The 24,659-nt window shown below is 48.0% G+C and overlaps 9 protein-coding genes across 9 annotated transcripts; 6 read left to right on the top strand and 3 right to left on the bottom strand.

The window, feature by feature from the left end:
• The first annotated feature begins 1,658 nt into the window (after window positions 1-1,658).
• Window positions 1,659-2,389, top strand: LY89DRAFT_692022 (uncharacterized protein). The gene has a single exon (XM_018216455.1). It carries the CDS (start codon window positions 1,729-1,731, stop codon window positions 2,023-2,025), a length of 297 nt encoding a protein of 98 aa, XP_018061286.1. The 5' UTR covers window positions 1,659-1,728; the 3' UTR covers window positions 2,026-2,389.
• Window positions 2,390-2,577: 188 nt separating this feature from the next.
• On the top strand, window positions 2,578-5,364 carry LY89DRAFT_661055 (uncharacterized protein). The gene is made up of 3 exons (XM_018212582.1): window positions 2,578-2,724; window positions 2,790-4,114; window positions 4,164-5,364. Exons 1-3 carry the CDS (start codon window positions 2,685-2,687, stop codon window positions 5,130-5,132), a joined length of 2,334 nt encoding a protein of 777 aa, XP_018061285.1. The 5' UTR covers window positions 2,578-2,684; the 3' UTR covers window positions 5,133-5,364.
• A 3,061-nt stretch (window positions 5,365-8,425) lies between these two features.
• LY89DRAFT_726066 (uncharacterized protein) lies at window positions 8,426-10,624 on the bottom strand. The gene is made up of 5 exons (XM_018219025.1): window positions 10,271-10,624; window positions 10,054-10,223; window positions 9,435-9,998; window positions 9,077-9,386; window positions 8,426-9,026 (listed from the first exon to the last, which is right to left on the bottom strand). Exons 1-5 carry the CDS (start codon window positions 10,461-10,463, stop codon window positions 8,677-8,679), a joined length of 1,587 nt encoding a protein of 528 aa, XP_018061284.1. The 5' UTR covers window positions 10,464-10,624; the 3' UTR covers window positions 8,426-8,676.
• Window positions 10,625-11,091: 467 nt separating this feature from the next.
• LY89DRAFT_602331 (ribose 5-phosphate isomerase) lies at window positions 11,092-12,146 on the top strand (the record flags this gene model as incomplete). The annotated part of the gene is made up of 2 exons (XM_018210240.1): window positions 11,092-11,626; window positions 11,677-12,146. 2 exons carry the CDS (start codon window positions 11,092-11,094, stop codon window positions 12,144-12,146), a joined length of 1,005 nt encoding a protein of 334 aa, XP_018061283.1.
• A 3,219-nt stretch (window positions 12,147-15,365) lies between these two features.
• On the bottom strand, window positions 15,366-17,319 carry LY89DRAFT_726064 (uncharacterized protein; the record flags this gene model as incomplete). The annotated part of the gene is made up of 4 exons (XM_018219024.1): window positions 15,366-16,421; window positions 16,495-16,752; window positions 16,814-17,123; window positions 17,171-17,319. 4 exons carry the CDS (start codon window positions 17,317-17,319, stop codon window positions 15,366-15,368), a joined length of 1,773 nt encoding a protein of 590 aa, XP_018061282.1.
• Window positions 17,320-18,037: 718 nt separating this feature from the next.
• Window positions 18,038-18,935, bottom strand: LY89DRAFT_692018 (uncharacterized protein). Its single transcript, XM_018216454.1, has one exon. It carries the CDS (start codon window positions 18,508-18,510, stop codon window positions 18,067-18,069), a length of 444 nt encoding a protein of 147 aa, XP_018061281.1. The 5' UTR covers window positions 18,511-18,935; the 3' UTR covers window positions 18,038-18,066.
• A 176-nt stretch (window positions 18,936-19,111) lies between these two features.
• On the top strand, window positions 19,112-21,270 carry LY89DRAFT_726062 (Aldo/keto reductase). The gene is made up of 4 exons (XM_018219023.1): window positions 19,112-19,540; window positions 19,593-19,645; window positions 19,693-20,633; window positions 20,679-21,270. The coding sequence occupies exons 1-4, from the start codon at window positions 19,389-19,391 to the stop codon at window positions 21,045-21,047; spliced, it is 1,515 nt and encodes a 504-aa protein (XP_018061280.1). The 5' UTR covers window positions 19,112-19,388; the 3' UTR covers window positions 21,048-21,270.
• A 734-nt stretch (window positions 21,271-22,004) lies between these two features.
• LY89DRAFT_767202 (uncharacterized protein) lies at window positions 22,005-22,627 on the top strand (the record flags this gene model as incomplete). Its single annotated transcript, XM_018221749.1, has 1 exon — window positions 22,005-22,627. One exon carries the CDS (start codon window positions 22,005-22,007, stop codon window positions 22,452-22,454), a length of 450 nt encoding a protein of 149 aa, XP_018061279.1. The 3' UTR covers window positions 22,455-22,627.
• LY89DRAFT_767200 (uncharacterized protein) lies at window positions 22,628-23,103 on the top strand (the record flags this gene model as incomplete). Its single annotated transcript, XM_018221748.1, has 1 exon — window positions 22,628-23,103. The coding sequence occupies exon 1, from the start codon at window positions 22,801-22,803 to the stop codon at window positions 23,101-23,103; it is 303 nt and encodes a 100-aa protein (XP_018061278.1). The 5' UTR covers window positions 22,628-22,800.
• Between the last annotated feature and the right edge of the window lie 1,556 nt (window positions 23,104-24,659).

Genomic DNA, 24,659 nt, shown 5'->3' with positions numbered 1-24,659 from the left:
CAAGCCACACAAGTGGACAACGTACACCAATTGTTACATATGCTTAAGTCAATTTTGACTCTGCGTCAAATATGATCTGCTTACCCCGCAAATATAGGGCCTCCTACCAACCAAACTTTTGGAATAATATGTTTTGAATGGGGCCCCGCATTTGACAACACCATCTCGTTGTGATCTCTCACACGTTATGATGAAAGAAGTAGTCAGGAACGAGACTTTGATGCGAGGAGAAACAATTCAGGTCATATGGCACGGCACATATTGAAAACGGCAGGGGTTGATCCGGTATCAGAGACTGATTGGCCGGGTAACATCGAATTTCTTCGGATAAAGGTGCCTGAATGCCTCTCAACTGAGGGGCTCGAAGACACTTAAGACATCGTTGATAAGGCGATCCAGCCTTGGATAAGAGGCATGGGGGGTATAACAGGAGATTTTGTTACTATTCTCCCCGCGGTTTAACGTTTCACTTTCCTTGACGCAACCCCGGAAAATGAACAGGCACACCACGCGATCCAGCGCTGACGTTCCTGCCTCCTGCACGCCAGATCTACGCTCGTATGTACCGATTCGGAAGATCGCGTCACGATTGGTTGTCGTCTTAAAGATCGAGGTCGTGAAGTAGTATTGATGCTTGGACAGGCATGTGCTACCCCAGAGCATGCAAGCATCTCAATCGGAAGCTTATTCATAAGTGGCCTTTTGGAGGGTGTTCGTGGCCGAGCCTTACGGGTGCGGACAATTAATTATGCTGCGGCGATTGTGGATAACGGCTTCATATCGAGAGGTACTTGCGAGGCTGAAAGTCCACATCCAAGGTGTGCTTGCCGATGTCGTTATCTCAGGCGAATGATCATCATCAAACCGCAGCTTCTACCAAAGTGGACGCAATATCTGCTTGAAGATATCATAATACAATGTCTAAGCCTTTGCACATGGAAAGTCACTCCTTCGTCGCTAGAGTCCAGAGCACGTACCACCCGCTCGTTGTTCTCCTCGATGATATAGTGTGATGCGAACACATATCATATGTGCTTCGGAGTATGGATCTGAAGAGGCGATACGACGTGCAATACATTAGCTGGGACAGTGGTATGTTTTTGGTAAGGAGCAGCTGATACTCGCTAAGCCAACACATCCATCTACTTTAGTACTCGGGGTATCAGTTGTGCCAAGCCTTCGAGAGACTTCTTCGATGGCAGGGGAAAATTCTCCAATAAGATCTGATAAATCGGTGAATCGTTACTTCCTTAGGTAAAGTCTACTCAAAAGAACTGACCCCTGTTTTTACAACTGATACCCCGGTGACGAAGTAATTCGCATTTTGTGGGGAATAGCGTGGAGTTCGGGGGGTGAGTGGGAAGACTTAGCTAGGGACTACCGTGGACCTAGGGATTTGCAGCGATCAGATGAAAGGCGACAGGCATCGCTGGGGCAGGCCGCACGTTGTGAGCTGGGCCCTAAAGCGCATCCCTGGACCCTGAGACTACTAGAAGCCCTGAAGAACTGATGGGAAAAGCGACTGGGACCGAAAACTGGTAGCGAAAACCTGCATCTGCATCTGCCTCTGCATTTGTTGTAATTTTCTTCACAAGTAGTCACGAAACCATCCTACCAGCCCCCTACACGCCCCTACAGTACACGCCCCTACACTCCCACTCCGTTACACGCTCCCTCCGCTGCAGACACGGGCCATAGTCATAGTCCATAGTCCATAGTCCATAGTCCATGGGCCCTTCCCCCTTTTTTTCGCCTAGCTCGCCTCTGCACTTTTCACACTCCCGCACGGCTTCCTCGGCGACCTTCACCGACCCCCCCTCCACATTGCATCCTGCTCCCCAGACACTCGTCCGCAACTCAAATCCGACCCTGGAACGAAAAGTGACTTTCTTCCTGTGTCTCCTAATGTACCTCCCCTGTCTGATCATCGAGTCTGCCGGCCCTCCCCTGGCTCTGCCTTCTCCACATCATATAACGAGGACATATAGCAAGCCCTCTATCATGATGTACCGTTCGTGCACCTAGACAACCACGCAAAGTATTAAAGTAATATGACTGCGGCACTGGATCCCCATCGACTCCACCATATATATTTGGGCTCTCACTTGATGCTCATCCATTGCCTTCGTGAGCAGACTCGGATTCGTATTCGTGCCAGGACCTGACCGATCAGATAATAAAAAGCTCTTTCGTCCCAGCAAACAGAGGGTCGTGCCGCTCCACCACCGTTCGTCTATCAACTGCTCCAACCCAACCCGTCGTTGCAGCGCATCGCATCAACGAGCCCCAGTGAAGACCCCCTGTGCCTACGTACCCAATCTCACAACTTGCGGACCACCAAACACTTCTTGCCGCATCCGCTCGGTGTTGGTTCTCTACAGAAGGGACTTTGAGGTTTGATTGTCAGCGATTACAGAGCTCCCTGCATCCTGTTAACGCTCCCGCATCCGGGGAAAGTTAAATCGCACTTTCTCCCCACAATACTTACTGACCCTACGGTTCTTACGCGGGTCACTCCACTACCGACAACGAGACATACCGCAACCGCTTCTACATTGCATCGCATCGCGTTTGCGGCCAGCAACAACACAACGACGCCCGTACGCCACTCAATCCGTTCGGAATTTACTTATATACCTAGCTGGTCGGACACGCCGTCCGAGGGAACCATCGGTTCTCTCCTCATGCCTCCTTCACTTGGTTCATCCAAGATGTTCCATACCTGTAAGTACCTCCACTCTTGACAAGATACATGGAAAGTGGACTCTAATACTTGCTTTTTCGTACAGTCCAAGGCCTTGCGCCACCTCGGCCTCTTGCTGAACACAATCAAGAAGCCCCCAAACCAACTACAAACGGAGTCTCGAAAAGAATTACGACCCCGCATGCCTGCGCCGAGTGCAAACGACGCAAGATCCGATGTGACGGACGACAACCCTGCGGCCAATGTCTAGGTTGCAGATCGCCAAAGCCATGTTACTATGACAAGCACAGACAACGAGTCATCCCATCTCGAAAAACTCTGGATGCGCTGTCTCAATCGCTTGAAGAGTGCAGGTCCATCCTCAAGCGTTTATATCCCACGCGGGACGCCCAGTCACTATTGCCATTGTCACGATCAGAGCTCATCTCACTTCTCGATCGAACTGGTCCGCATAGCAATCCATCCCAGAGATCGCCCCCGGGGTCAAATCCATCTCCAAGCTCACAGGAGTTCCAATCCCCTATTGCAACAACTATAACAGATGACGACCGAAGCTTGGCGCATCTTGAGCAGATACCCAGCCGAGATACAGAATGGGATGAAGATCGACGGGGCCGAGATCCTATACCAGCAGAAGCAGATGATGTGAATGCTCTCTCCCTGTCTGTCGACCGGCAGACGTCGTACCTTGGAGCCACCTCGATCAAAGCCGCATTCCTCGTCATGCTTAAAGTCGCACCTGTCTTACGTTCTTTCCTTGCTCCGAACAATTCAAATAAGCAAATATCAAGCGCTAGCAATTATCCAACACCACGGCCTGGAAGCTCGGTGCAAAAAGTTCATTCTTCTATTCTCTGGTCTTCGGAAGGTCAAACTTTGATCGATGCCTACTTCAACCGAGTTCAAATATTCATCCCAATGCTGGATGAGCCTTCCTTTAGAGCGGATTATCTTGCTGGAAGGCGTAATGACTCTCCATGGCTAGCACTCCTGAATATGGTTTTTGTCATGGGCAGCATTGTCGCAACCAAGTCGGATGAGCACAACCACATCACATTTTACAATCGTGCCAAAGAACATTTGGGAATCGACACATTCGGCAGTGGTCATCTGGAAACTTTACAAGCTTTGGCCCTCATGGGTGGTTTCTACCTTCACTACATAAACAGACCAAATATGGCAAACGCTATATCTGGAGCTGCTCTCAGGATGGCTTGTGCTCTGGGTCTACACCGCGAAAGCCCGCCTGAGCCAGGAAACGCAAATGCAATTATGATCGAGCAGAGACGGAGGACATGGTGGAGTCTATTCTGCCTCGATACTTGGGCCTCTACTACTCTAGGACGTCCTTCTATGGGCCGTTGGGGTCCAGGAATCACTATCAACCCTCCTGAAGGAGGACTTGACCCTGTAAGAAGTTCCCCAGTACAGTATACAATCTTAGCTAATATATGAGTAGAACGTGATTGGCCAGCACACGGGCATTCTTCCTCTAATTGAGAACATCAAATTCTGTAAAATTGCGACTCAAATCCAGGACGTCCTCGCCCAGTCACCACTCATGCGACCCGAGGACCGCCAGAACCTTGACCGTCAGCTGGTCGAATGGCACGACAGCCTCCCCTGGATCCTTCGCTCGACGGAACCTTGCCCGGAATCTATTTATACCGCCCGCTGCATTATGAAGTGGCGTTATCAAAATCTCCGTATAGTGCTGTACCGGCCCGTCCTTCTCAACCTCGCGAACCGAGGCAGCGAAGGCGTTGTCGCCACGCAGGAAGAGCTTGAAGCCATCTCGAAGTGCCGCGCAGTGGCGAAGCAGACCATCGAAGATATTGCGCGGGAGTGGACCCCAAACCAGATGCTGGGCTGGAACGGCGTATGGTTCATGTACCAGGCGTCTATGATTCCGCTTGTTACCATGTTTTGGGAGTCGTGGAACACGGAACAGGTCCGTGACTGCCAGGCTCAGATCGAGGTTGTGCTTGAGGCTTTCGAGGGCCTGGCTGATTGGAGCTTGGCTGCTCGACGGAGCAGGGAGGTACTGATCAAGATGTACGAGGCCAGCAAACGACCCTTGACGCGACAGACCAGCCCACGATTAGGACCCATGATGGTTAATGGGAACGGCAACGTGCCTGGGATCATGCTGACGAATGGAGTCAACGGAACGCATGGAATGAACGGCAACGGGATGGTGATGATGAACGGTATGAACGGCCACATGATGGAAACGAACGAAATGCAACCGATGGAGATGATTGGCGAAGACGGCATGCTTATTATGGATCACGGTGGCGTCTGGGACCTGGATGGGATGCTGTGGGCCAATTTGCCAGACGGACTTGATATGCCCTATGACGGACTCCCGATGGACTATGATGACGGCATGATTGGCTATGAAGGGAACTACATGATGCATCAATGATCAGAAGATCTTCTTTTTGTATACGGCGTACTGAGGGCATTCTAAGAAAGAGGTCTGATGGAAGTTTCTGAAATCTAGGTGGCTGGTTGGTTTTGGAAAGGCGTTGGTACTACCCCATTTGACTTCATTCAGCACCTGCACAGTACATTTTGTCCGGTCTCAAAATACACCATTTATTCTAGCATATACCTACCTTACATTCACCACTATACAATGAACAGATTGATACCCCCACCTCCTTGCTTAACCCATATTCCTTATCCTCTTCTGTAAATAGAAAATACCTCCAAGGAACAAGAACACAAACATAGACATGATGTCAAAAGAAGCTCTTCACTCAATCAATCAACCCCACAAGGACCCTCAAAATACATCTGCACTCGCAATCTACCTCCAATAACAAAATAAACAGCCCAACCCGTAACGCCACCACCGCCATCCGATTCCACCACCTCGCCAGATCCGGCGCGTTCGTTAATCAAGTGCAATCTATTTCTATGCCTGACATAACCTTACACATAAAGTGACCGTTCCAGATCTCTTTCTTGCCGCGTGTATCCGCTCTCATTCACTCGCCACAATCCCTCTCCTTTCCTTTCGCCCTTCCTTTCATTCTTGCTCTCCCTCCTTGTGGCGGAGACAGAGAAAGCTCTCTCTCTCTCTCTCTCTCTCTCGAAGTTCTCGCCCTCCAAGCGGGAACAAGGAACGGGGCGGACGGGGGGGGTATTTAGGCTATATCCCTCTTGGCAAATGTGGGGTCCCCGCAAATAATCTGCTCCTGCAGTGCAGGCAAACCGCTTTTGGTATTCACGAGGTGCGCAAGGAGGGTAGGATCGCGTTGTCCATCTCCCCTTTCTTTTTTCTTTTCCTAAAACCAGATCTGTGGATCGAGGGGCGTGGTTGTAGGGTAGGTTTGAAGAGATGGGGATGGAGGAGGATCGACGGGAAGGAAGGGGCGTGGAAGGAGGGTAAATGGTGAGCGGGGTGGGGATGGAGGGGAAGGAATAGGATAATGTGTGTGTGGTGGTGTGGGGACGAGGGAGGTTGATCGTCGGTACGGGCCGTGGGGAGAGTAGTGAGTGTTAGGAAGTGAGGTAGGATCGTGAAGGCAAGAGAGTTTGTGAAGAATAGGCAATTGAGAGATAGGAGTGGATGGATGGTCAAGATACCATACCAAGATAACGATTATGACGAATGCGCCGCGTGCAACAGCAGCTATTTTTTCGTCCGGCCAAGGAGATCATTGCCGTAGTCGCAAAGGCAGAGGCAGGCAGGCACAGACAACAAGCTTGAAGTTCAAGATACGGTAATGCAACATCGCGTAGTGAGGAAAGAAGATAAAAAAGAGACCAGGACTCATGTCGTTCGTTCGTCATCATCCTTCCCTCAATACGACTCTGTCTAAACTCCCGAAGCCACAAAAAACCCCCCGTTCGTTCGGATCCGGAGATCTACCCAGCACCCGCCATCGCAATCGCCGACGTCAAAAGCACGAGTACGGACCGGTCTTCTTCCTCACCGCCGCAACAGGAACTGGCGACTGATATGCGAGAGAGGCGCGGTATATGATATCTGTACTGTATGTACTGTATGTGCTGTACATTCTCTCCCCGCACCCGAAAGGAAATAAGGTTTGGTAGCCTATTGCGTGCATACAGCAAGCATGTGCAATGCGTGCAGCACACCCGTTGAAGCTGCTCCTCCATGGTGTGGCCGTCCCCTGCGTCCTGTCAGTCAATGCGCCTACTTCTAGAGACTTGACCAGGGGGCTCCTCGTAAGTACCACACAGCGTCCCACATGCTGCGCGTTGGAATCCTTGCGTCGTACAAAAGAGAGAACACATCGACAACGATAAGAAGATCAGAGAATGGCATTGATGGGGAATCATGTACGATATCATCGTCCGTCTGGAAGCTTCTTGATACAGAGGGCCCGTCTGGAACCCCTGGTGAAGCTGCACGCACGGTAGAGTGCCGATTGAGCGTGAGAGCAAGCATGAATGTTGATGCGAATCACCCCACAATTCGGCTGCTGCAGGCAGGCCCCAGATGCGTGCCGTCCTGACAGATACGCAGACAGCAGCTTGCTTAGAAGGGGCGAAAAATATGACAGATGAGCCCAGGGTCGTCTGTACATGCGTGCTTGCGTCTCTCTCTCTCTCTCTCTTTTGTGCCGTTGTCGTCGTCTGGTAAGGCGACAAAAGTAGCACAGAAAACGTGTCACCGGATCGTGTGTATGCCGGTATCGTATATCTCTCGATCTCCGCATTTGGCGCCCTCGCACCAGCACTATCTGACCCCATACTTTGGAGAGTCTAGATGAGGTTCTGGAATGAGGAAGTAATTATTACCACAAGTAGAGATTTCCAAGGTTATCAAACTTGGGGGCCAGGGGTGAGGGGTATGTATGGCGGTTCATACTGTACTATACGGTACATGAAGGATCCAGATGCATATTACACAACACAACTAACGTTGTGGCGCACTTCTTTTGCATGTGGTGTGCAAAAAGCACTTTATTTCTCCTGCAGTAGTTAAACACTAGTTTACCATAATTTCTCGTGGCTACTTTTTTTTTCTTCGTACTGCTTTAGTAGTCGAGTGAGCATGGATTTATATTGCGACTGGCTGACACCTGCAGACAATCCACCCACCTATCGTATAGCCAAGCCAAACTAGAGTTGAGCCCTAACCGATGGCTACCCTACCTTGCCACAGAACCGCTACCGGGAGGGCCGAAATCTGGGGAAAGGAATGGAAAAACTCTTCAGCTGTAGGCGGCTGAAGCGGCGGGAGTGGGAAATAGTTCGGAGATGCGATGCGGTGGGTGTTTTGATCGAGATGTGAGATGAGATGAGATGATGGCATAATCTGGCTCTTCGGCCCGCCGAAGGCAAGCGAGTTTGGGCTTTCGTGCTGGACTTGACGCAGTGAATGAGTTACGTGTTCTTGATGGGGTGTTGGAAAGACTGTGATGGAGATCTGGTAGCGATGATTTGAAGAGGAAGGAAGACAGTGACAGAGAGCGGGACAGAGTGTGGTGATGCACAAGGTGGGTTTGACAGGACAAGGTCAAGGGAAAGGGGCCAGCCAGAACATCACATGGTGCGACACGTGCTATTGCTTGTAAGCCACAGATAATTTGTCTTCTGACTCCAAGACTGGGGTGCATGTACCTTGTACAAAAGCTCGTGAAATAGATTAACTTGCGGCAAGTATCGTAGCACAAAACGGCCAGAACAAAGCTTGGCATAACAGACTTCTGCTCAACCATTCGAGCCAATAACCGAGCTGAGGGGTACGAAAAAGCTATTCTCATGTGATATTTATCTCTAGAGTGCTTTTGTGGGGCTCTTCCACATCCATTCATGCAGATGACCCCAATGTCATGTGTGATAAGCGCCTCTGATGCGGCTCGCAATATAAGTTCGTTGACCTCGGACGATGATCGTGATGCTAGAGATCCAGCCAACGCCTTCAGATGCAGAGTTTTCATTATTTCATGAGTCCGTTCTTCTCGTGATTCGTCGTTCTTCTTCCTCGGTCATATTCTTAGCACCTGGGTTCTGCTTGTGATGCCGTCAAAGATGCAGGTGTTATCAATCGGGATGTACTGTTTGGTTATGATCTTGATCACTTCTTGAGCTACCATGCCACCAGTTAATGCCGATATGTTGTGCAATTCTCCGCCCTTGGCTCGGGTTACTTCCTCGGCAACTTGTGCAAGCCGCGGATTGCTCGAGGCGCCAGGGATAGTCTTGTCGATTGCGGCAAGAATATCAGATGTACACGCGGTAGGTACATGGGATGTTGCCTTCAAGGAAAGATATATTGGGAAGAGTGATAGTGGCATTCCAACCATGGCAGCTGTCTCATCGTTGGCTGCTTCTGCTTCTATTCAGATTGTTAGTATACTTTAGCAGCTGGTGGTGATTATTACTTCCCTGCGATGGTCGTGATATTGTCCGGACTGGCCTCCGATCCATGAATGAGCTTGATAAAAGCGGCATTCTTGCAAAAGGTCTCCACTTCGCCTTCATCAATATCTTTGCCCCCGGGCAGCGCTCTAACGGCGGCGAGCACCTCGGCTACATCTTGGCGAGCTTTCTTCTTGTAGATGTTTTGTAAACGAACATAGACTGTTGACTGAGCTTTCATATCAGGCACCGATCCAGGCAGTGGAAGCTGCTTGTTCTTCTCATAAAATTTCTTGACAGCACTAGCAATAATCCAGAAGCTTGATTTTGCTTCAAACTATGGTATGTCAGCAAGTCTTTATTATGGAACATCAAGTTCTCTCACCTCATTTGGCTTGTAATCAAAGACAGCCTTGACCGAACTAGCTAGGGTAGGAGCAGAAATGGTTTTCAGAACAGCGGCAGCTGCTTCATCGAAGTTTTCTTCACCACCTTCTGGGTTGTTTGTCCGAGCTCCAGCTGACACGGTAGCCCTGAAGGCAGTCTTCTCCTTGTATGTTGATGGAAGTGTTCCATGCTCCGCTTTCCACTTCTCCAAATAATGCAAGAGAATGACTAGGTATGGAATATGGCCATGCTCATGGGCGCTCAAATTGTCGATATCTGAGGTGAATTCATTCGCAAACTTCGACAGCTCCTCCCATGGAGTCAGCAGTCTCAGGTCTGTTGTGGCTGTCGAGTCGGGATGTGTGTCCACAATCGGAAAGTTGCCAGGTAGGTGGGTTCGGAAGTAAGAGTAGAATCCGGCAGAATGAATAGCAATTATGGGTACTTTATGCTTGTTGCCGTACTCTTGCACCAGGGCGAGGTCTTGCGGTTCTATCGGGTAGGTGTACATTATTAATGTGTATTTGCGGTCATTTTCGAGAAGATTTTGGACGGTATGGGTCTGCTACAGCTCAAATTAGTAATGAAACAGAGGTACTGTATCGAGGAGAGCTGACTTCTTGAAGTGGTAGCCAGTGACCTTTGACATCTGGGTTGAGCTCTTGGAGGAGCTTGACACAGCATTCTGCCCTCGAATTTCCCAGACTATCTTCGTCAAGGAAGAAGTTCACTCCAAGATCTGATTCGTTGACTATGTTTGCGTCTGCAATTGTGAATTGTCCGATCCCTGAATACTTGTCAGCGGAGTTTCCATCGTGTACTATCCTGTCCTACCTGGAAGTACAAGATTCTTCAAGGTTTCTACCCCTACGGTACCAGAGCCAGAATTCAACAGAAGGATATGCGCATCTTCGAGAGCTTTCTGTCCGCTTGCTGCCCAAAGTCGAAGCTGTCTGTCATACTTCTTCTCCTTGTCTGACGGTCCATGGAGGATTGGAAGGGTTGGATCGGTAATAATCTCCGTCATGTTGTCCCTAGACGAACAAGTTTTCTCAGGAAGCTCAAGCTGAAGTTCTTGCCAACACTTGATCCTGAAAAGGGTGTTGGTCTGTAAATCAACATTTGAGGAGAGCGCAAGATGGAGAGCTCATACTGATCTTGACGCGTTGGTGCCTTTTACGATAAGGGTATCAGCACGTGAGACGCTAGAAATCGCTAGGCCCAATAAGATTGCAGCTGCCTGGTTTAGGCTGATGTGACCTCCCAATGCAGGTCTCTGATTCAGCGAGAAACCCCGCCAACAAAATCCTGGATGCGACGTGCGACAATTCAACATCCCACCACCAGATCCGGCCCTTCTCCTTGATTTTTGGATCTCGAGTTTTATGGAAATCTATGGTCGGTTGTTAAGACGTGAAACCAGTCGTATTACCTCCGCGGTCCGGTCTCGCGGTCGGCCACCAGTCTCACGAGTTGTGCAACGTTTGGCAAGCCATTGTCGTCCATACACCTCCACACGACCGGAAGTCTTCACTGCAGTGCTCCCGCAGAATCCGCAGACTCCGCGGCCCCAATTCTCATATAAAATCACATTCCCACCTCTACTTGGTGGTCTCCCCCGTCTAGAGAATAAAATTGCTCGAAACAAGCACTCAATGTCAACCTCAACGCCTGCTGTTCCCCTAGCCGTTAATGCTGCACCTCTTCCTAGCCACGATGTCAAGCCATTGTCTGGCGTTGAAGCCTCGAAACGATTAGCAGCATATAAAGCAGTCGAAGACCACTTCGATACTTCCTATTCTTATATTGGCATTGGCTCTGGCAGCACTGTTGTCTATGTTGTTGAGGCGATTGCTGCAAAAGGCCGCGATGTGACGAATAAAATGTCTTTCGTACCAACGGGGGATCAAAGCAAACAGCTGATTATTGAGGCTGGTCTCCCACTGGGAAGTATAGACGCCCTCCCTCCAGTCGAATCAGAGCAGACTAAAATGGGAGGTGTCTCCGCATTACACGTAGCTACTGGTGTCCAAGACTTGGGCTTGAAGGGAAAACGTCAGAGTCTTGATGTGGCGTTCGATGGAGCTGACGAGATTGACGATGACCTGAATTGTATAAAAGGTGGTGGAGCATGTTTATTCCAGGAGAAGCTTGTTGCAACAGCAGCAAAGAAATTTGTTTGTGTCGCAGGTACCTCTGGCCAGTCCTCCAAGCTCTATTCTTGCTTATGAGTTGTGCAGATTACCGGAAGCTTCAGCCTCGACTTTTGACGAGTTGGAAGACAATCCCGATCGAAATTGCTCCACTTGCAGCACCGACCATAAAACGTATTTTGATAACTCTTGGATCACCAGATCCCAAGATCCGCCAAGGAGGAAGTGCAAAGGCAGGCCCGGTCGTCACGGATAATGGCATGTGGATCATGGATGCACCATTTCCTCCATTGCTTCTTGCGTCGGATCTCAAGAATGGCGATAAAGGCGATGGAGAGCATGGCACGTGGGAGGTACATAACTTGGGGCGACGGCTGAAGAGGATCGTAGGTGTCCTAGAGGTTGGCCTCTTTCATGGCAGGAACGGTATTCAGGTTGCAGCAGCAGGTGAGGAAGGTGGCGGACAAAAGCCAATTGCAGCATACTTCGGTATGGAGAATGGTGAGGTCGAAGTGAGACTTGCCAAAGAAGTGCATGGCGTGAAGTCACGGCCATGAACTTGAGGAATTAACTATTCTAGCACGTTTGGAAATTAATTGGATAACCATCAACCTGACTGTATTGTATTCGATGAAAAGTAGTCAAAGTTTCTTCTGTTATTTCGTTGAATACAACGCAGCATCCCAACTGTGTACAGTAAGGCCCCAAGCGAGGCCACAAAACAATGCGTTCTCTAGCAGAGCAACGCAAGTTCCAGCTATCCATCCCACCATCGAATTCATATATTAAACTTTGTTGCTAGAATTTTCGAACTTGATACTGCACAATCAGTCTTTATTTCATACCAAGATTTCCCATGTTTTCTGGTTGGTTGCGTACCTTGCGACTCAATCTGTCTTCAGGGCCTCAATCTCTCGCTTAACTCTTTCCTTGTGTTCTTGGATAGCTTTGCTTGAGTTGTTGGTACCGTGACCGATAGCTGTTGCTTCATGTGTTTGAGGACTCTTGAGGTATGTTTGCGTAGGGGAGTACTTCGGTACGTTGAGATTGACTGAATGTGATCTTAATTTACCTTCAAAGCTGCCTTGTGTGTCAGCATGCTTTACTGTCTTCAAGAACATCTTCGGTCCCGTCAGGTAGAGCAATCACCTAGATGCAGAACCATTGGCGGCTAAATTTGACATGTTGTGTGCTCTTGGTGCAAATACTTGAAGGCAGGACGATGAAATTGCATTCATTCCGTGTCACAGCGTTACATCTATATACAACAAGATCCCATCTACTCCCAATATGAGGCTACATTCAATCCTCGGGCCTCACTTCTCGGAATGACACAAATGTGACACCAAATATGCTACCCTTCGGGCTGCTGGTTTTTGATCACAACAGATAGAAATCGATCATGCACAGCAACGTGGGACACATCAGTTTCTTCATCAGTCGGGACAGTCCGACTCCAATGAGGACTTTGCTTTATCCTTATTAATCTTCTGCAGGGATTGTACCGAATCTCCTTTTATGATCAGTCAAATCTGGAGTTCGAGCTAATAGCATCAACATCTGTGCTAGAGCTCATTGGCGAGAATTTGTAGTCAGCATTCTACTTGCCCGTTCAGAGACTTTTCGTTACGATAACAACTGTCCGGGGAAGACTCATTGGCAAATCAGAAGTGCGAGGCCAAGGCTTGCGGTATGCGCGTAAAACGCGCACCTTTTGCAGTATTGCGTATTGTCCCATTTCGTCGAACCCACAGGTCGGACGTGAAGGACTCCCTCTGTCGCGTTAACACGTGTATACGGTGACGAGCCGAATGGACAATTTTACGATCCAATTGAATCAAATGCTGCAAGTGGCAAATGGCGGTGTGGAGTTCATCAACCAGTGATGAATCCCATGCATGTCGTCGTGGACCCTCAGAGGCTGGAGTCAAATCGCCAATGCGTTGTTCGCTTGCATGTCACATTGTTCGTCCTCGACCCAAGAATCGGGTCAAGATCTCCAGTGGCGCCGTTTCGTCGCATGTGGAGATTGCCTCGAGTCTTTCTCCAGCCTTACTGAGTTCACTCGCTATGAGGAGAAACATATGACGTGCTCCATATTTATGGCTCTCTGTGGCGGTGAGGCCTGGCCTTGTGTCTTGCTTGCTTTTGCTGGCTAGCAACGTGTCACACACTCGTCTGGCGCTTCCTAGCAGAGCCGCACTTAATATCGCGCAACGTCGGGTTCATAGAACGCTGGACACGACCGTCTCGGCATTCAATGGCCTAATTGCATGCTACTTCGGGTACCGCGATGGATCAAGTTTCCAATCTCGGATATTTCTGCATACCAGTCTCATGCAGAGGACAGAGCAGACACGCCGAGTTGCCCTACCAAAGAATTTTCCTCCTCAATTGGTTCATCACAGCACATGCCGACACGACTAGACTTTCATATTTCATCCTCAGAATCGAATTTAACTTTGTTGGGATCGCAACCTTCCCAACACTTTCAACCGGAACTTCCCTCCGTCAAAGCCTCATACCGCTCAGTCTTCCGCAGCTCCACCATCACAGCAGCCACGACCTGATACCAAATTCTCCTCATCGGACTTCAGCCAATTGCCTATCGACGTACCTCCAATTAGTCTCCTGAGTACGGTGGCATAGTGTGTTATTCGAATATCTGCCCGGTGACAGACATTTCGTATTCCAGCATCTTGATCTCGTACTCAAAGCCACATTTCTTACTTCCGCTCCACAAGTGCTTTCCGTGTGCCCGCTTTATTATGTATTGTCTCGACATCGAGGTTCCTAGGCGTCATGCGTCCCTTCCTCTACTTAAACGGGATCCGTCCTCGGTGCGTAGATTTTAGAGTTGAAGGCATGGTGCCACCAAGTTTGGGCATTCTGTGTTCTATGCTTGGAGCATTATCTTCAAGACTTTCGGGGCCTGGACAGACCATTAAGAGCAAGTTTTTCATAAAGTATGATTAACGAACGTTCCTCCTCCAAAAGGCGCGAATCGTCCAAAGATGCGCAAATCACGCGGAACGCGCATATCCACAATTCGTCAAAACTACGTTTCCTCCACGGACAACATGTGGAAGAGGAATAATGACGCATGTCCTGTACGATGATTGAACATCGCAAACGAAAACAACGAGGCTGTGAAACTCATCTTGATTGCCTCAGTAAGCTATTTCTCTTCAACGACTTTCATGCTGTATATGTCTGAGCTTTGGCGTTGATGTCTCTTTACCACTCCCATAACCGGTTTGATAGCCTCCGTAGCTCTAACAGTATTGTAGTGAGGTAGGTCATATTTGGCACGCTGAGTAGCAAGATTCTGTGAGACATCTACTTCAGTAGTAATACTAGAGCTCATTTTGGGAGATGATTTTGTGTCCAAAGTATGGTGGGTTATCTATCTCTAAGATAGCAGACCCGACTTGTATCCAGTCCAATGACCAGTCTTCTTATCTGATCGTGGGATTGCTGTACCTCGAATTTGCAACCGGGTGATGTGAAGATATCGGACTTCCTAGCTTAATCGGGACGAAAGTCCACGGAATGGCACTCTGCCAAGTTCCCTCACGAAGTCACCTATCAATTGCATCGAGAACTGTTAAAACAACATGAACCACTGCATGACTGCGTTGGCACATTATTCAGAAGCGAACGCCTTGCACTATCATTCAAAATAAGGTCCTCTGATTTGCTGCGACAAAATACTTTCTACATGCTTCCATTAAACTTGGCCAAACGCACCACTGAAGTTCCATCGTCCATAAATACTATCCACTGAACACAAAATCATAGCCAAAAGCCAGTAGAACATTCGCATTCTGAACATCAAAATAATTCCCCTGGGCCTTGCTGTAATAGGCCACGCACCCCCAGTGTGCTTCACTTGGCGAATCTTGCAAAAGATGCAAGTCGATGTTTTCGTAATACTGCCCATAAGCCCAATTAGTGCAATCATCGAGAATGCTACAGCTAACATCTTGCATCAACGCAATAGGTCCGGGGGCATATTCCTGTGTGAGGGGGGGATACACGCCTGCATCAGAGTTGCCAGGATTATTCGGATCTTCCGTCGCACAGGAACCATAGAATACTTGATTCCAACTGTTGCCTTCGTCGTTCGATGGTGTAAATGTGGAAGCGCAGTTGTGATAAGCGAGTGCAGTCGGAGCGATGCATGGTGTGGGAGAAGGGCCTAAGGCGGTGCTACTGGGAAGATAAAGTGGTGGAGCTTGTGTGCTTGTTGCAGGTATGATATCCACGGCGGCACTCGATGCAACTGGTAAGGTAAGATCATACCCATAAGTCACCAGAACCGAAGAATTCGAAACCGTGAAATAGTTTCCACTCCCAACGTTTTTCGGATATCCGACACATTCCCAGTATACTGTATCACCTGAGACTTCCACAAGATGCAGGTCAATACTCTCTAGAATGTTTGCATATCCAAATTCAAGACAGTATTCGACGACCAAACAAGCATACGTTATGCTAGTCTGCAAGTCCATGGAATATCCGCTGCCTATAACAGGAGGAGTGTTGTTGGGATTTCCTGGATTTACTGGACTTTCCGTCACGCCTTTACCAAAGAATATCTCGTGCCAAGTTCCGCTTTGAGGTGTGGTGTATGATGCGTCACAGTTCAGGTAGTCGGGCCTAGGAATAGGGCTTGGACTGGGTGTAGATGATGGAACGATTATAGTGCTCGTCATGTCTATTGGTGGAGGAACTTTAGAGACGATTGGTGATGGTGAAGGCGCAGGAGTATTGGCGAGAGGAGTGGATTGATCCGGTATCGAGCACACACCAGCGTCAGGTGCAGCCCACTCCACAGAAATCCGAAGTCGTTCCACAATAGCCGTACTGACTACAACACTCTCCAGATTGACACGGATTTACCTCATCACAAGCCGCATTTCCAGGCGGTACTGGAGAAGCAGTTGGAGTAGTTGATGTCAGTGCAGGCAATGGTGCTAGCAAAGAGCTGGACTGTATTGGAGACCAGCAAATTCCACCTTCCGGCTGACAACCTATCCCGCAGAAATCTGAAGTCGTCCCACAGTAGTTATACTGACTGCAGCATTCTCCGGCTGGACAAATATTACCGAAACAAGAGACGGGGTCTGGGAAGCTTGAAGTCTGTGCAAGCTGGGGTTCCTGGGTAGTAGATATTGTCAGTGAAATGAACGCACTTATGGTATTCAATGGTGTATAATACCTGTGTTGACACCCTAGTCCCTGCTAGTTGAGTTGTAGTCCTGTCATAAGGCGGAACTGGTGTCGTTGGATGTATAGTAGGAAGAGGATTTGGTGAAGTCGGAGTTTTGCTAATCAGTAGTGATTGGAGGATTGGTGGTAAGGTAGGGATGATTAGTGATGGTGTAGTAACAATCGGTGGTATTATCACCACAGTTGGATTCCAAAAGTTAGGGTATGATGGTATAGGGCCAGGTAGATTTGTGATAGGAGGATTGGGCGGGATTAGGCCGAAAGTTTGACCAGGAAGAGCAGCCAATGTATAGGTTTCTCTGTACAAAAGCTTGGCAATAATATACAAGTGGAGGTGGTCACTTACGAAGAGAGTACATATGTCTCGGGTGGGGGTCTTGCATGATGGTCGGCAACTGTCAGCCATATACTACTACACAAGCTCGAGTCGGGTGTTCCGGCCTTGATGTTTATTACTACAAGCGCCAGGGACAGAGCGGTGACAACAGGAGACATCGTCGAAGTGTGATGAGATCTGAAATCTTTACATGGAGATACTTTCATGCTATAGTTATTTGGCCCGCTTTCTCAGGAATGTAGATTTATAAACAATGAAAATTTTGAGACATGGAACATCTGAGCCAATCATTATCGTCTGCTATCATCACCATGCCCAGATTTGAAAGTAATCGTCGCATCAATATCTTGCTCTAGCTTGCTTGTTCTCGGTCTTACTGATTTATATGCATCACGTGCTGCGCGTCACTCTTTGCTTCTTCATGGCAACGAGAGGAATGCAAGTTCCAGGTGTTGTTCCGAAATTCCCCCTGTGATGATTGCTTTCCACCACAATCGGCTCAGGTCGCGTTCTGACGTTGCTTATTCTCAGCGGGCACTCTGAAAATATCAATCAAAGTGTCTAGAGGTTATTGTCTAGCTTCATGATCGAAAAACAAGCTTGCCCCACCACTAGGCTAGCAGATAAATGAAAGGGCTCAAAAAACGAAAGCTATCTGTCATAGTAAATGGACTCCATCTTCTAAACGAATGCTGAAATGTCTGACTTTTAATATATCTTGTTCCTTTTAGACATCTTGTCACTGGGTCTCATTCTCTGGTATCAGATATCCCTATGCGGAAATGGTTATTTTAAAGGTTATTTTACCCCGCCCCCTATCTAAGCTAGAATTATATTCAAAGTTGTCCTTTCGCTACTGTACTGAGACGAATACCGGCCAAACAATTTGCAATATCCTTCCCACCTTACTTCTTGTCCCACGTCTTCTCCGCAAAATCTCCCATCTTGTTCATCCACTCAATCATCCTCTGACTATCAATAAAATCGTACTGGTCAACGACCTTTTTCCCATTCTCAGTCATCTTCAACGTGATGATATATTCATTCTCATACACCCCCGCATCCGCCGTCGCTTTAGCCTCTAAACCCAATGCAACCGTTTTGGTGACCTCGTCCACCACCTCACTGATGATCGTGGCAAGATATGTATATAACATCTTGAACACCTCGGCGTTGAACGCAATGTATTCTTCGTTATTCCGATCCGGGCTTTTGACAGTTGGGGGCCCATTACGATGCACGCATGTTTCGTCGCAGAGCGCGCGAATGTTGTCGAGGTCTTTGTTGTTGTGCGCGTCAAGATAGGCACGGGCGGTTTGCCTGAGCTGGTCACGTATAGAGAGAGACATCTTTCTAGCGAAAGACGTGAAAATGATCTGGAGCTTGTCGTTTGTGTTTGAAGTCGTTTCTCACTTTATAGGCCTGTGGTGGGTAAAGACTGGATTGTTGGTGGGTCCGTCTTGGGTCGCCGTAAGCTGACGGCATTACGACCTCCAACGGCTCCAACATCATTGAGACTGTGCCGCACTTGTTGATCAATTGCTAATTTCATGTTGGAAATTGCGGTCGTATCAATGTGGCTCCAAAGTGATTGAGCATGATAGCGCAGGATTTCAGGTCGAAATCTCCTTATGTTTGGAAGGTCGCTTGGCTTTTATGTGGGTGGTGAAAGAGTAGGTTATCAAGTAATAATATGAATAACAAATAGGTATATCAACTAGTGATTGCAGAATTATGATATCAAGCTTTAGCTATGTATGAACAAAGTTCAAATGTTCCCAGAAGTGCCCAACAAAAAGTCACGAAGAGATATCAATCGACTCGTTCTCTGATACAAAAAGGGGCTCGGTTAGATTTAAAGCTATGCCGGATTCGGAACCCCGCATCGCAACAATGATACCTAACTCGACCTCATCGGTGATAGTACGATTCCTCGGAAAAGCCCTTCATCCGAGTCTTGCTCAACGCGCCAGGAACTGAATTTCGGGTCGTTCATCTCATTCGAAAAGAGGTATTTAGACAGTCTGCTTGATAAGCCTCGGCAAGTGACGCTATCCGAACTCTCGGATCTGGTACACCGGGAGGAGATCACGCAGCTTAGACGAGTGCCCGGCGAGAGGGACAGAACAAACAATAGTCCATTCGCTGCCAGATCGATCTCCTCCAGTACAGAACATTTCGGATCAGAACATCACTCCACAGTCTTTCTAGATCCTGTGACTTCATCATGTCTTCGACTCCATCTCTACCCAAACCAGAGCGGACACTCATTGGAGGTTCTCTTGAGATTCCTCGCATGGTCTCAGGTCTTTGGCAGCTTGCTGGTGGTCATGACGAGCATATTGACTTTGCCGTTGCTGTCAAAGCGATGGACTCATTGTAGGTTGATCACATGACAGCTGATTTCACGTGCTCCGATTAAATACGGTAGGATTTCGGCAGGTCTCAGCTGCTTCGATATGGCTGATCATTATGGTGATGCAGGTGGGTCCCAATCCGCTCTTCTTGTAGCCAATGTCTAACTAGCATAGAGCTTCTGATTGGGGAGCACCATACCCGCTCTAAGCTGAACATAAAGGCGTTCACAAAGTGGTGTCCCCCTGAGAATGGCATCACATCTTTCGAAAATGCAGAAAAAGCTATAGATTTGGCCATGTCTAGAATGAGTCAAAGACATATCGACCTCATGCAGTATCACGCCTGGGACTACACGGATGATACATACATTCATAACCTCAACCACCTTCAAAGACTTCAAAAGCAAGGCAAAATTGAGCACATTGGTGTCACAAATATAGATGCTGCTCATCTAGAGCTCCTTATCGACTGTGGATTCACGATTGCCACGAACCAAGTGTCATGCTCAGTCATCGATCGGCGCGCCGCTCGAGGCCGTCTTTCATCACTCTGTATGCAGCACGGCGCCAAGATCTTAGCTTACGGGACGCTTCTTGGGGGCTATCTGAGTGAGAAATGGCTTGACCAACCTGAGCCCCAGGATTTACCGGCTTTGAACTGGAGTCTGCGAAAATATCTTCGCTTCATCCACGCAGCAGGTGGTTGGATAGCTTACCAAGGCGTTCTAAAAGCTCTGTCAACTGTTGCAAAAGAACACAATGTTACCATCGCCGTTGTTGCGACAAAATATGTGCTTGATCTCCCTGCTATTGGAGCGGTGATTGTGGGATCGCGGCTCTCAGGGGAATCCGGCAAATACACAGCAAGTAACTTGGCGGCTTTCAGTTTCAAGCTCACAGAGGAGAATCTGTCACTCATCTCCAAGGCCCAAGAAAGTCTTGTAGACATTCCTGGGGATTGTGGAGATGAGTATCGAAGAGCTCCCTATTTGACTGCGAGTGGTGATCTAAGTCACCACCTTGAGAAAAGCGAGCAAGATAACAAGATCGCAAAAGCTATCAGGGAGGGAAGACGAATAGAGTTCTCTTCAGGAAGTAAATGGGAACCGATTGCGGTGAGTTTCCCATCCTGTGCAACACTTTTAGTTTAACGTATGTAGGGATATTGTCGCGCTGTACGTACTGGCAATGTGATCCGTGTTTCGGGGACAACGGCAAATTCACCTATTGCTTCGATACCTGTTCTGGGAGGAGCATCGGCAAGAAGTCAAACTGTGGCTATACTTGACATTATTGCTCGTACAATCCAGAAATTGGGAGGGTCGTTGCCTAATATTGTAAGAACTCGAATCATGATCAGACACGCTGAAGATTGCGATGAAGTGAGCAGAGCACACGGGTGGGTTTTCGAGTGGGTCGGAATTAGGCCCGCGAATACTATAGTAGTTTCAGGGTTGATAGGGTCGGAATTCCTCGTGGAGATCGAAGCAGAAGCGGAGCTTGGGTTCGGGAAGGTTTTGAGGATATGAAGCGTGTGGCGGATAGGGCAAGGAATGGCAGAATAGTTCCAAAAAGTACACAGCTTTTAAGGGTGAATCAGAGTTTGAAGATTCCAAGTACACTGACGACAAATAGAAAGAGAAGAATTTACTTCAATCGGAATCGAGGTTCTCAGAGACTTTTTGTAGATAGAGGCAGAAGAGGGCTGCTTTCATACAGTAGAGTGTCACTTCAACAGAATTTAAGTTGGACGAGATGATGCGTTCAGAATTGCTGTATAGTATAGGTAGCCTTTGTGTTATTCAAGGTCAAAGACCTTTCTCCTCTAACCCACAACTAACGCCCAAGATGTACCCCCTTCATTTCAGAATCCTACAAGATCCCTCCACTCTCCAAAATCATCCCACACTGTCCCATATTTATCCATGATCTTGTTGTAAGTGCACATGTAATACAGCCAAGATCTGGGATTTTCATAATCGTCTTCAGATTTTAACTCCTCACAGCGTTGTTCTCGAATCCAATCAATGGCCTCCATGTACCATTGATCTCCCAGTCCGTATAGACACGGGAGACTTCCCTGTCGACCATTATGTGACTTAAAGTCATGCCAGCGCTCATTCAACTCTCGTTCCTTGTCATCGTAAGAATCGCCGTAAATTGAACACTTGAGGAAGGCAGTATCACTCCCCTCGCATTGATACCATCGGGTGTCATAGTAGCGACGACGGTATGCAGGACCGAGGAAGATGCTGATGATGACTGCATCTCCCATCGCCAGATGGTAGGATCGGATACGGTGGGGTCGTCTGGCACAATTACGGTTTGGCCATAGCGATCGAATATTGGTTCCGGTTCGAAGTAAGAGCTGAGGCCACCGGGAATGGCCCACTTAAGCGAGACGCGGTAACGCGTAAAAATTCTACACCCCATTTTAAAACCCTTACTACACAACAACCCTCTTAGGAATCAGTCCATAATTCAAGATGGAGACACCTCTTATCCTAAGTGATCCTATCGAGAAAGAGAATAATGAATGGCCTACCCCTGCACGTGCAGTCATTCGATCCCTACAGCGCCAGGGAAAGTCGCAACGCGAGATTGTCTCAGAGACCCATATCCCTCGAAGAACAGTACGCCGCATTCTTAAGCAGGAATCTAGTCGGAGAGAGCGCAAAAGAAAGCTCTCTAGACACCATCTCATGTCTATACGCGACATACGTTATTGCATTCGAACCATTTCCAAAAACTGGAGCTCTAGGCGCATGACTTTTAAGGCTCTCAAAAAGCAACTACCCTACCTACCCTCGGTGCGCACCATTCGTCGAGAATTAGCCCGGGCTGGCTACCGCCGCTGCATTGCATGCCCTCGACCATATATTACCCTCAAACAAGCTAGGAAGAGATATGTATTTGCCAAGGAGCATAGATGGTAGGGGACATTAGACTATATAGCTTATAGAGATGATGGCAAGCAAGGAGGGGACTGGAGGAAGGTTGTATAGTCTGATGAGGCTATATTTGAGACTAGGAAGAATGGCAGGATATATGTGACTAGGAGGGTAGATGAGAGGAGGTGCCCTGACTGCATTAAGTCAGTCTATAGGTCAGGGAGGACAACGGTCATGATATGGGGGGCATTAGGTTGGGATTACAAGTCGCTATTAGTCTTCCTAGAGAAGCTTCCAGAACGCAAGGGCATATGTTCTAAAGCCTATCTACAGCAAGTTCTTCAGCCTATAATCTTCCCTCTCTTTGATGATCTAGGGCCGGAGTATCTTTATGGAAGACGGGTCTAAGGTGCATAAAGGGCATGCCAGATTACCTAGACTACAGCACAATATCCGAGGGTTTAATTGGCCTCCTTCTTCACCAGATTTGAACCCTATTGAGAAGGTCTGGAGGTGGATGAAGGAGGAATTGAAAAACTTAGACTATGTGCCCAAAAATAAGGTGGATTTGAAGAGGGAGTTGCAAAAGCTATGGGACCGAGTTGACCCACGTGACTTTCGCCACTACACTGAGCAATTGACTTATAAGATTGAGGATGTAATTAAGTACAAGGGTATGGCTACTATTAATTAATAATAAGTTCCATTTTCACAGAGATTAATAAGAAGACTAAAAAATTATGATTTTTGGTAAATAAGGTCTCATTTGTTGAGTTTCGCTTAAGTGGGCCATTCCCGGTGGCCTCAGCTCTTACTTAAGGATTTTGTACATATTGATGTTGACGAGGCCGAAGGAGACAGTATTACATGGTCCATTGTTTTGTTTGACCATTCGGAAGATCTCGATTAGGAGTTCTGTTGGTAGGCTCATTAAGGTCAACCTCTTAGGTTTGGCATTGACTAGGAGAGATCAGTTTAACTGCTGATGGAAACTTGGAAACCCAGGCGCAAAACTTACCCGTTTTGATGATCGAAGTAGAATCGTTCTCATCAGCAATTGGAATCAATTTCCTGCCAATGCTGGTAGAGCTGTGCAAGCTCACGTGTTCATTTGTATCGAATGTAGACTCCAATTCATCGAAGAGGTTCATCGGTTGGTCGCCGAGGCGGATAAGGTTGGTTGAGTTTGCGCCGATGATTGTGGTGGCCATTGTTACTTAATGCTATCAGCTGCAGTTGAGTTTCTTTTCAGGTGGTCTTGAGCAAGAAGAAGTTTTTGCTGCTTTGATTGGTGATTGTGTTGAAGAAAGTTTGTTGTGTTGAAAAGTTGTAGAGGTTGGTGGCTGCGAGATTCGATATTTATATCCCATAATTGCCCACAATGGGGCCCAGTTGGGTCAAGACCTACCGTTGACAGTAGTGTACCACCAATCTAGTGTGACATACGACTTAGTGCGCACTTCAATGCCAGAGGCGCATACTTGCAAGAGTGGGCGCTTATATTCTACTCATCTACTGTTTCTATATGCACTTGTCAGTATGCAATGCCTCCTGTGAATAGCCGTACTATATGTAATCTTCGAACTACAATGAATAGACAAGCTTTAAGGATTTGCGAGGTAAAGCTTGATTACTGTGCTGAGATGATTAACTGTTGGAGCCAGGTTTGGAAAGCGCAGCTGACTCTCAAGCAATCATTGGCTTGCGGCGATGACCACGGAGCAGAGTACAATAGCTCATGTAATAGATCCGAACCAGGGCAAGTCGCCAGTGACGACTGACATGGACCACAAGCTCTACAGAAAACACTAGCGTTAGGACTTACGGCCACCCTGACTTCCGAACACTAGGTACTTCTCTCTTGGGTGAGCGACAATTTGTGAAATTGCAGGACGCGGCTCCCACGTGAAGGGGTGATTTGCCTGCTGGCTCGAGTAAGGGGGGGGGGGTTTACTGGTGTCATCAAAGTCCCGAAAAATGATCATGAACCAATCAGAATTGATTATAGACTAGATATTGTTAAGAAGTAAGATTCAAAGGCGTCCATTGATGAAAGATCGAGGCTTTTGATGATGAGAAACGTGTTGTTCCGTGAGGCTTCCGCAAAAGCAGAGGGGGCCAAGAGTCCTCGCTTAAATCGCGCTAGCCTGTTGTGCATCCCAGGCACCTAATAACCTGCGAATAACCTCATGGATATCTTTTAATGCTCGCAAAGATGTCCCGAGCAAGGCAGTGCTTTGACACTTACCC

This window comes from Mollisia scopiformis (genome assembly GCF_001500285.1).
Source record: "Mollisia scopiformis unplaced genomic scaffold LY89scaffold_39, whole genome shotgun sequence".
Taxonomy (NCBI): domain Eukaryota; kingdom Fungi; phylum Ascomycota; class Leotiomycetes; order Helotiales; family Mollisiaceae; genus Mollisia; species Mollisia scopiformis.
Note: the sequence above shows the minus strand (reverse complement) of the source record. Positions and strands in the feature narration are given on the sequence as shown.

What these genes read in the sequence shown, in the direction of transcription:
- LY89DRAFT_692022 (XM_018216455.1), top strand. Translation starts at nt 1,729, where the DNA reads ATGGGCCCTTCCCCCTTTTTTTCGCCTAGCTCGCCTCTGCACTTTTCA.
- LY89DRAFT_661055 (XM_018212582.1), top strand. Translation starts at nt 2,685, where the DNA reads ATGCCTCCTTCACTTGGTTCATCCAAGATGTTCCATACCT. An exon ending in ATCCAAGATGTTCCATACCT is followed by an intron (nt 2,725 to 2,789) that starts GTAAGTACCTCC and finishes TTTTTCGTACAG; the next exon opens with TCCAAGGCCTTGCGCCACCT. An exon ending in CTGAAGGAGGACTTGACCCT is followed by an intron (nt 4,115 to 4,163) that starts GTAAGAAGTTCC and finishes ATATATGAGTAG; the next exon opens with AACGTGATTGGCCAGCACAC.
- LY89DRAFT_726066 (XM_018219025.1), bottom strand. Translation starts at nt 10,463, where the DNA reads ATGACGGAGATTATTACCGATCCAACCCTTCCAATCCTCCATGGACCG. An exon ending in TTGATTACAAGCCAAATGAG is followed by an intron (nt 9,387 to 9,434) that starts GTGAGAGAACTT and finishes GACATACCATAG; the next exon opens with TTTGAAGCAAAATCAAGCTT. An exon ending in CAATATCACGACCATCGCAG is followed by an intron (nt 9,027 to 9,076) that starts GGAAGTAATAAT and finishes CAATCTGAATAG; the next exon opens with AAGCAGAAGCAGCCAACGAT.
- LY89DRAFT_692018 (XM_018216454.1), bottom strand. Translation starts at nt 18,510, where the DNA reads ATGTCTCTCTCTATACGTGACCAGCTCAGGCAAACCGCCCGTGCCTAT.
- LY89DRAFT_726062 (XM_018219023.1), top strand. Translation starts at nt 19,389, where the DNA reads ATGTCTTCGACTCCATCTCTACCCAAACCAGAGCGGACACTCATTGGA. An exon ending in GTCAAAGCGATGGACTCATT is followed by an intron (nt 19,541 to 19,592) that starts GTAGGTTGATCA and finishes TAAATACGGTAG; the next exon opens with GATTTCGGCAGGTCTCAGCT. An exon ending in GTAAATGGGAACCGATTGCG is followed by an intron (nt 20,634 to 20,678) that starts GTGAGTTTCCCA and finishes TAACGTATGTAG; the next exon opens with GGATATTGTCGCGCTGTACG.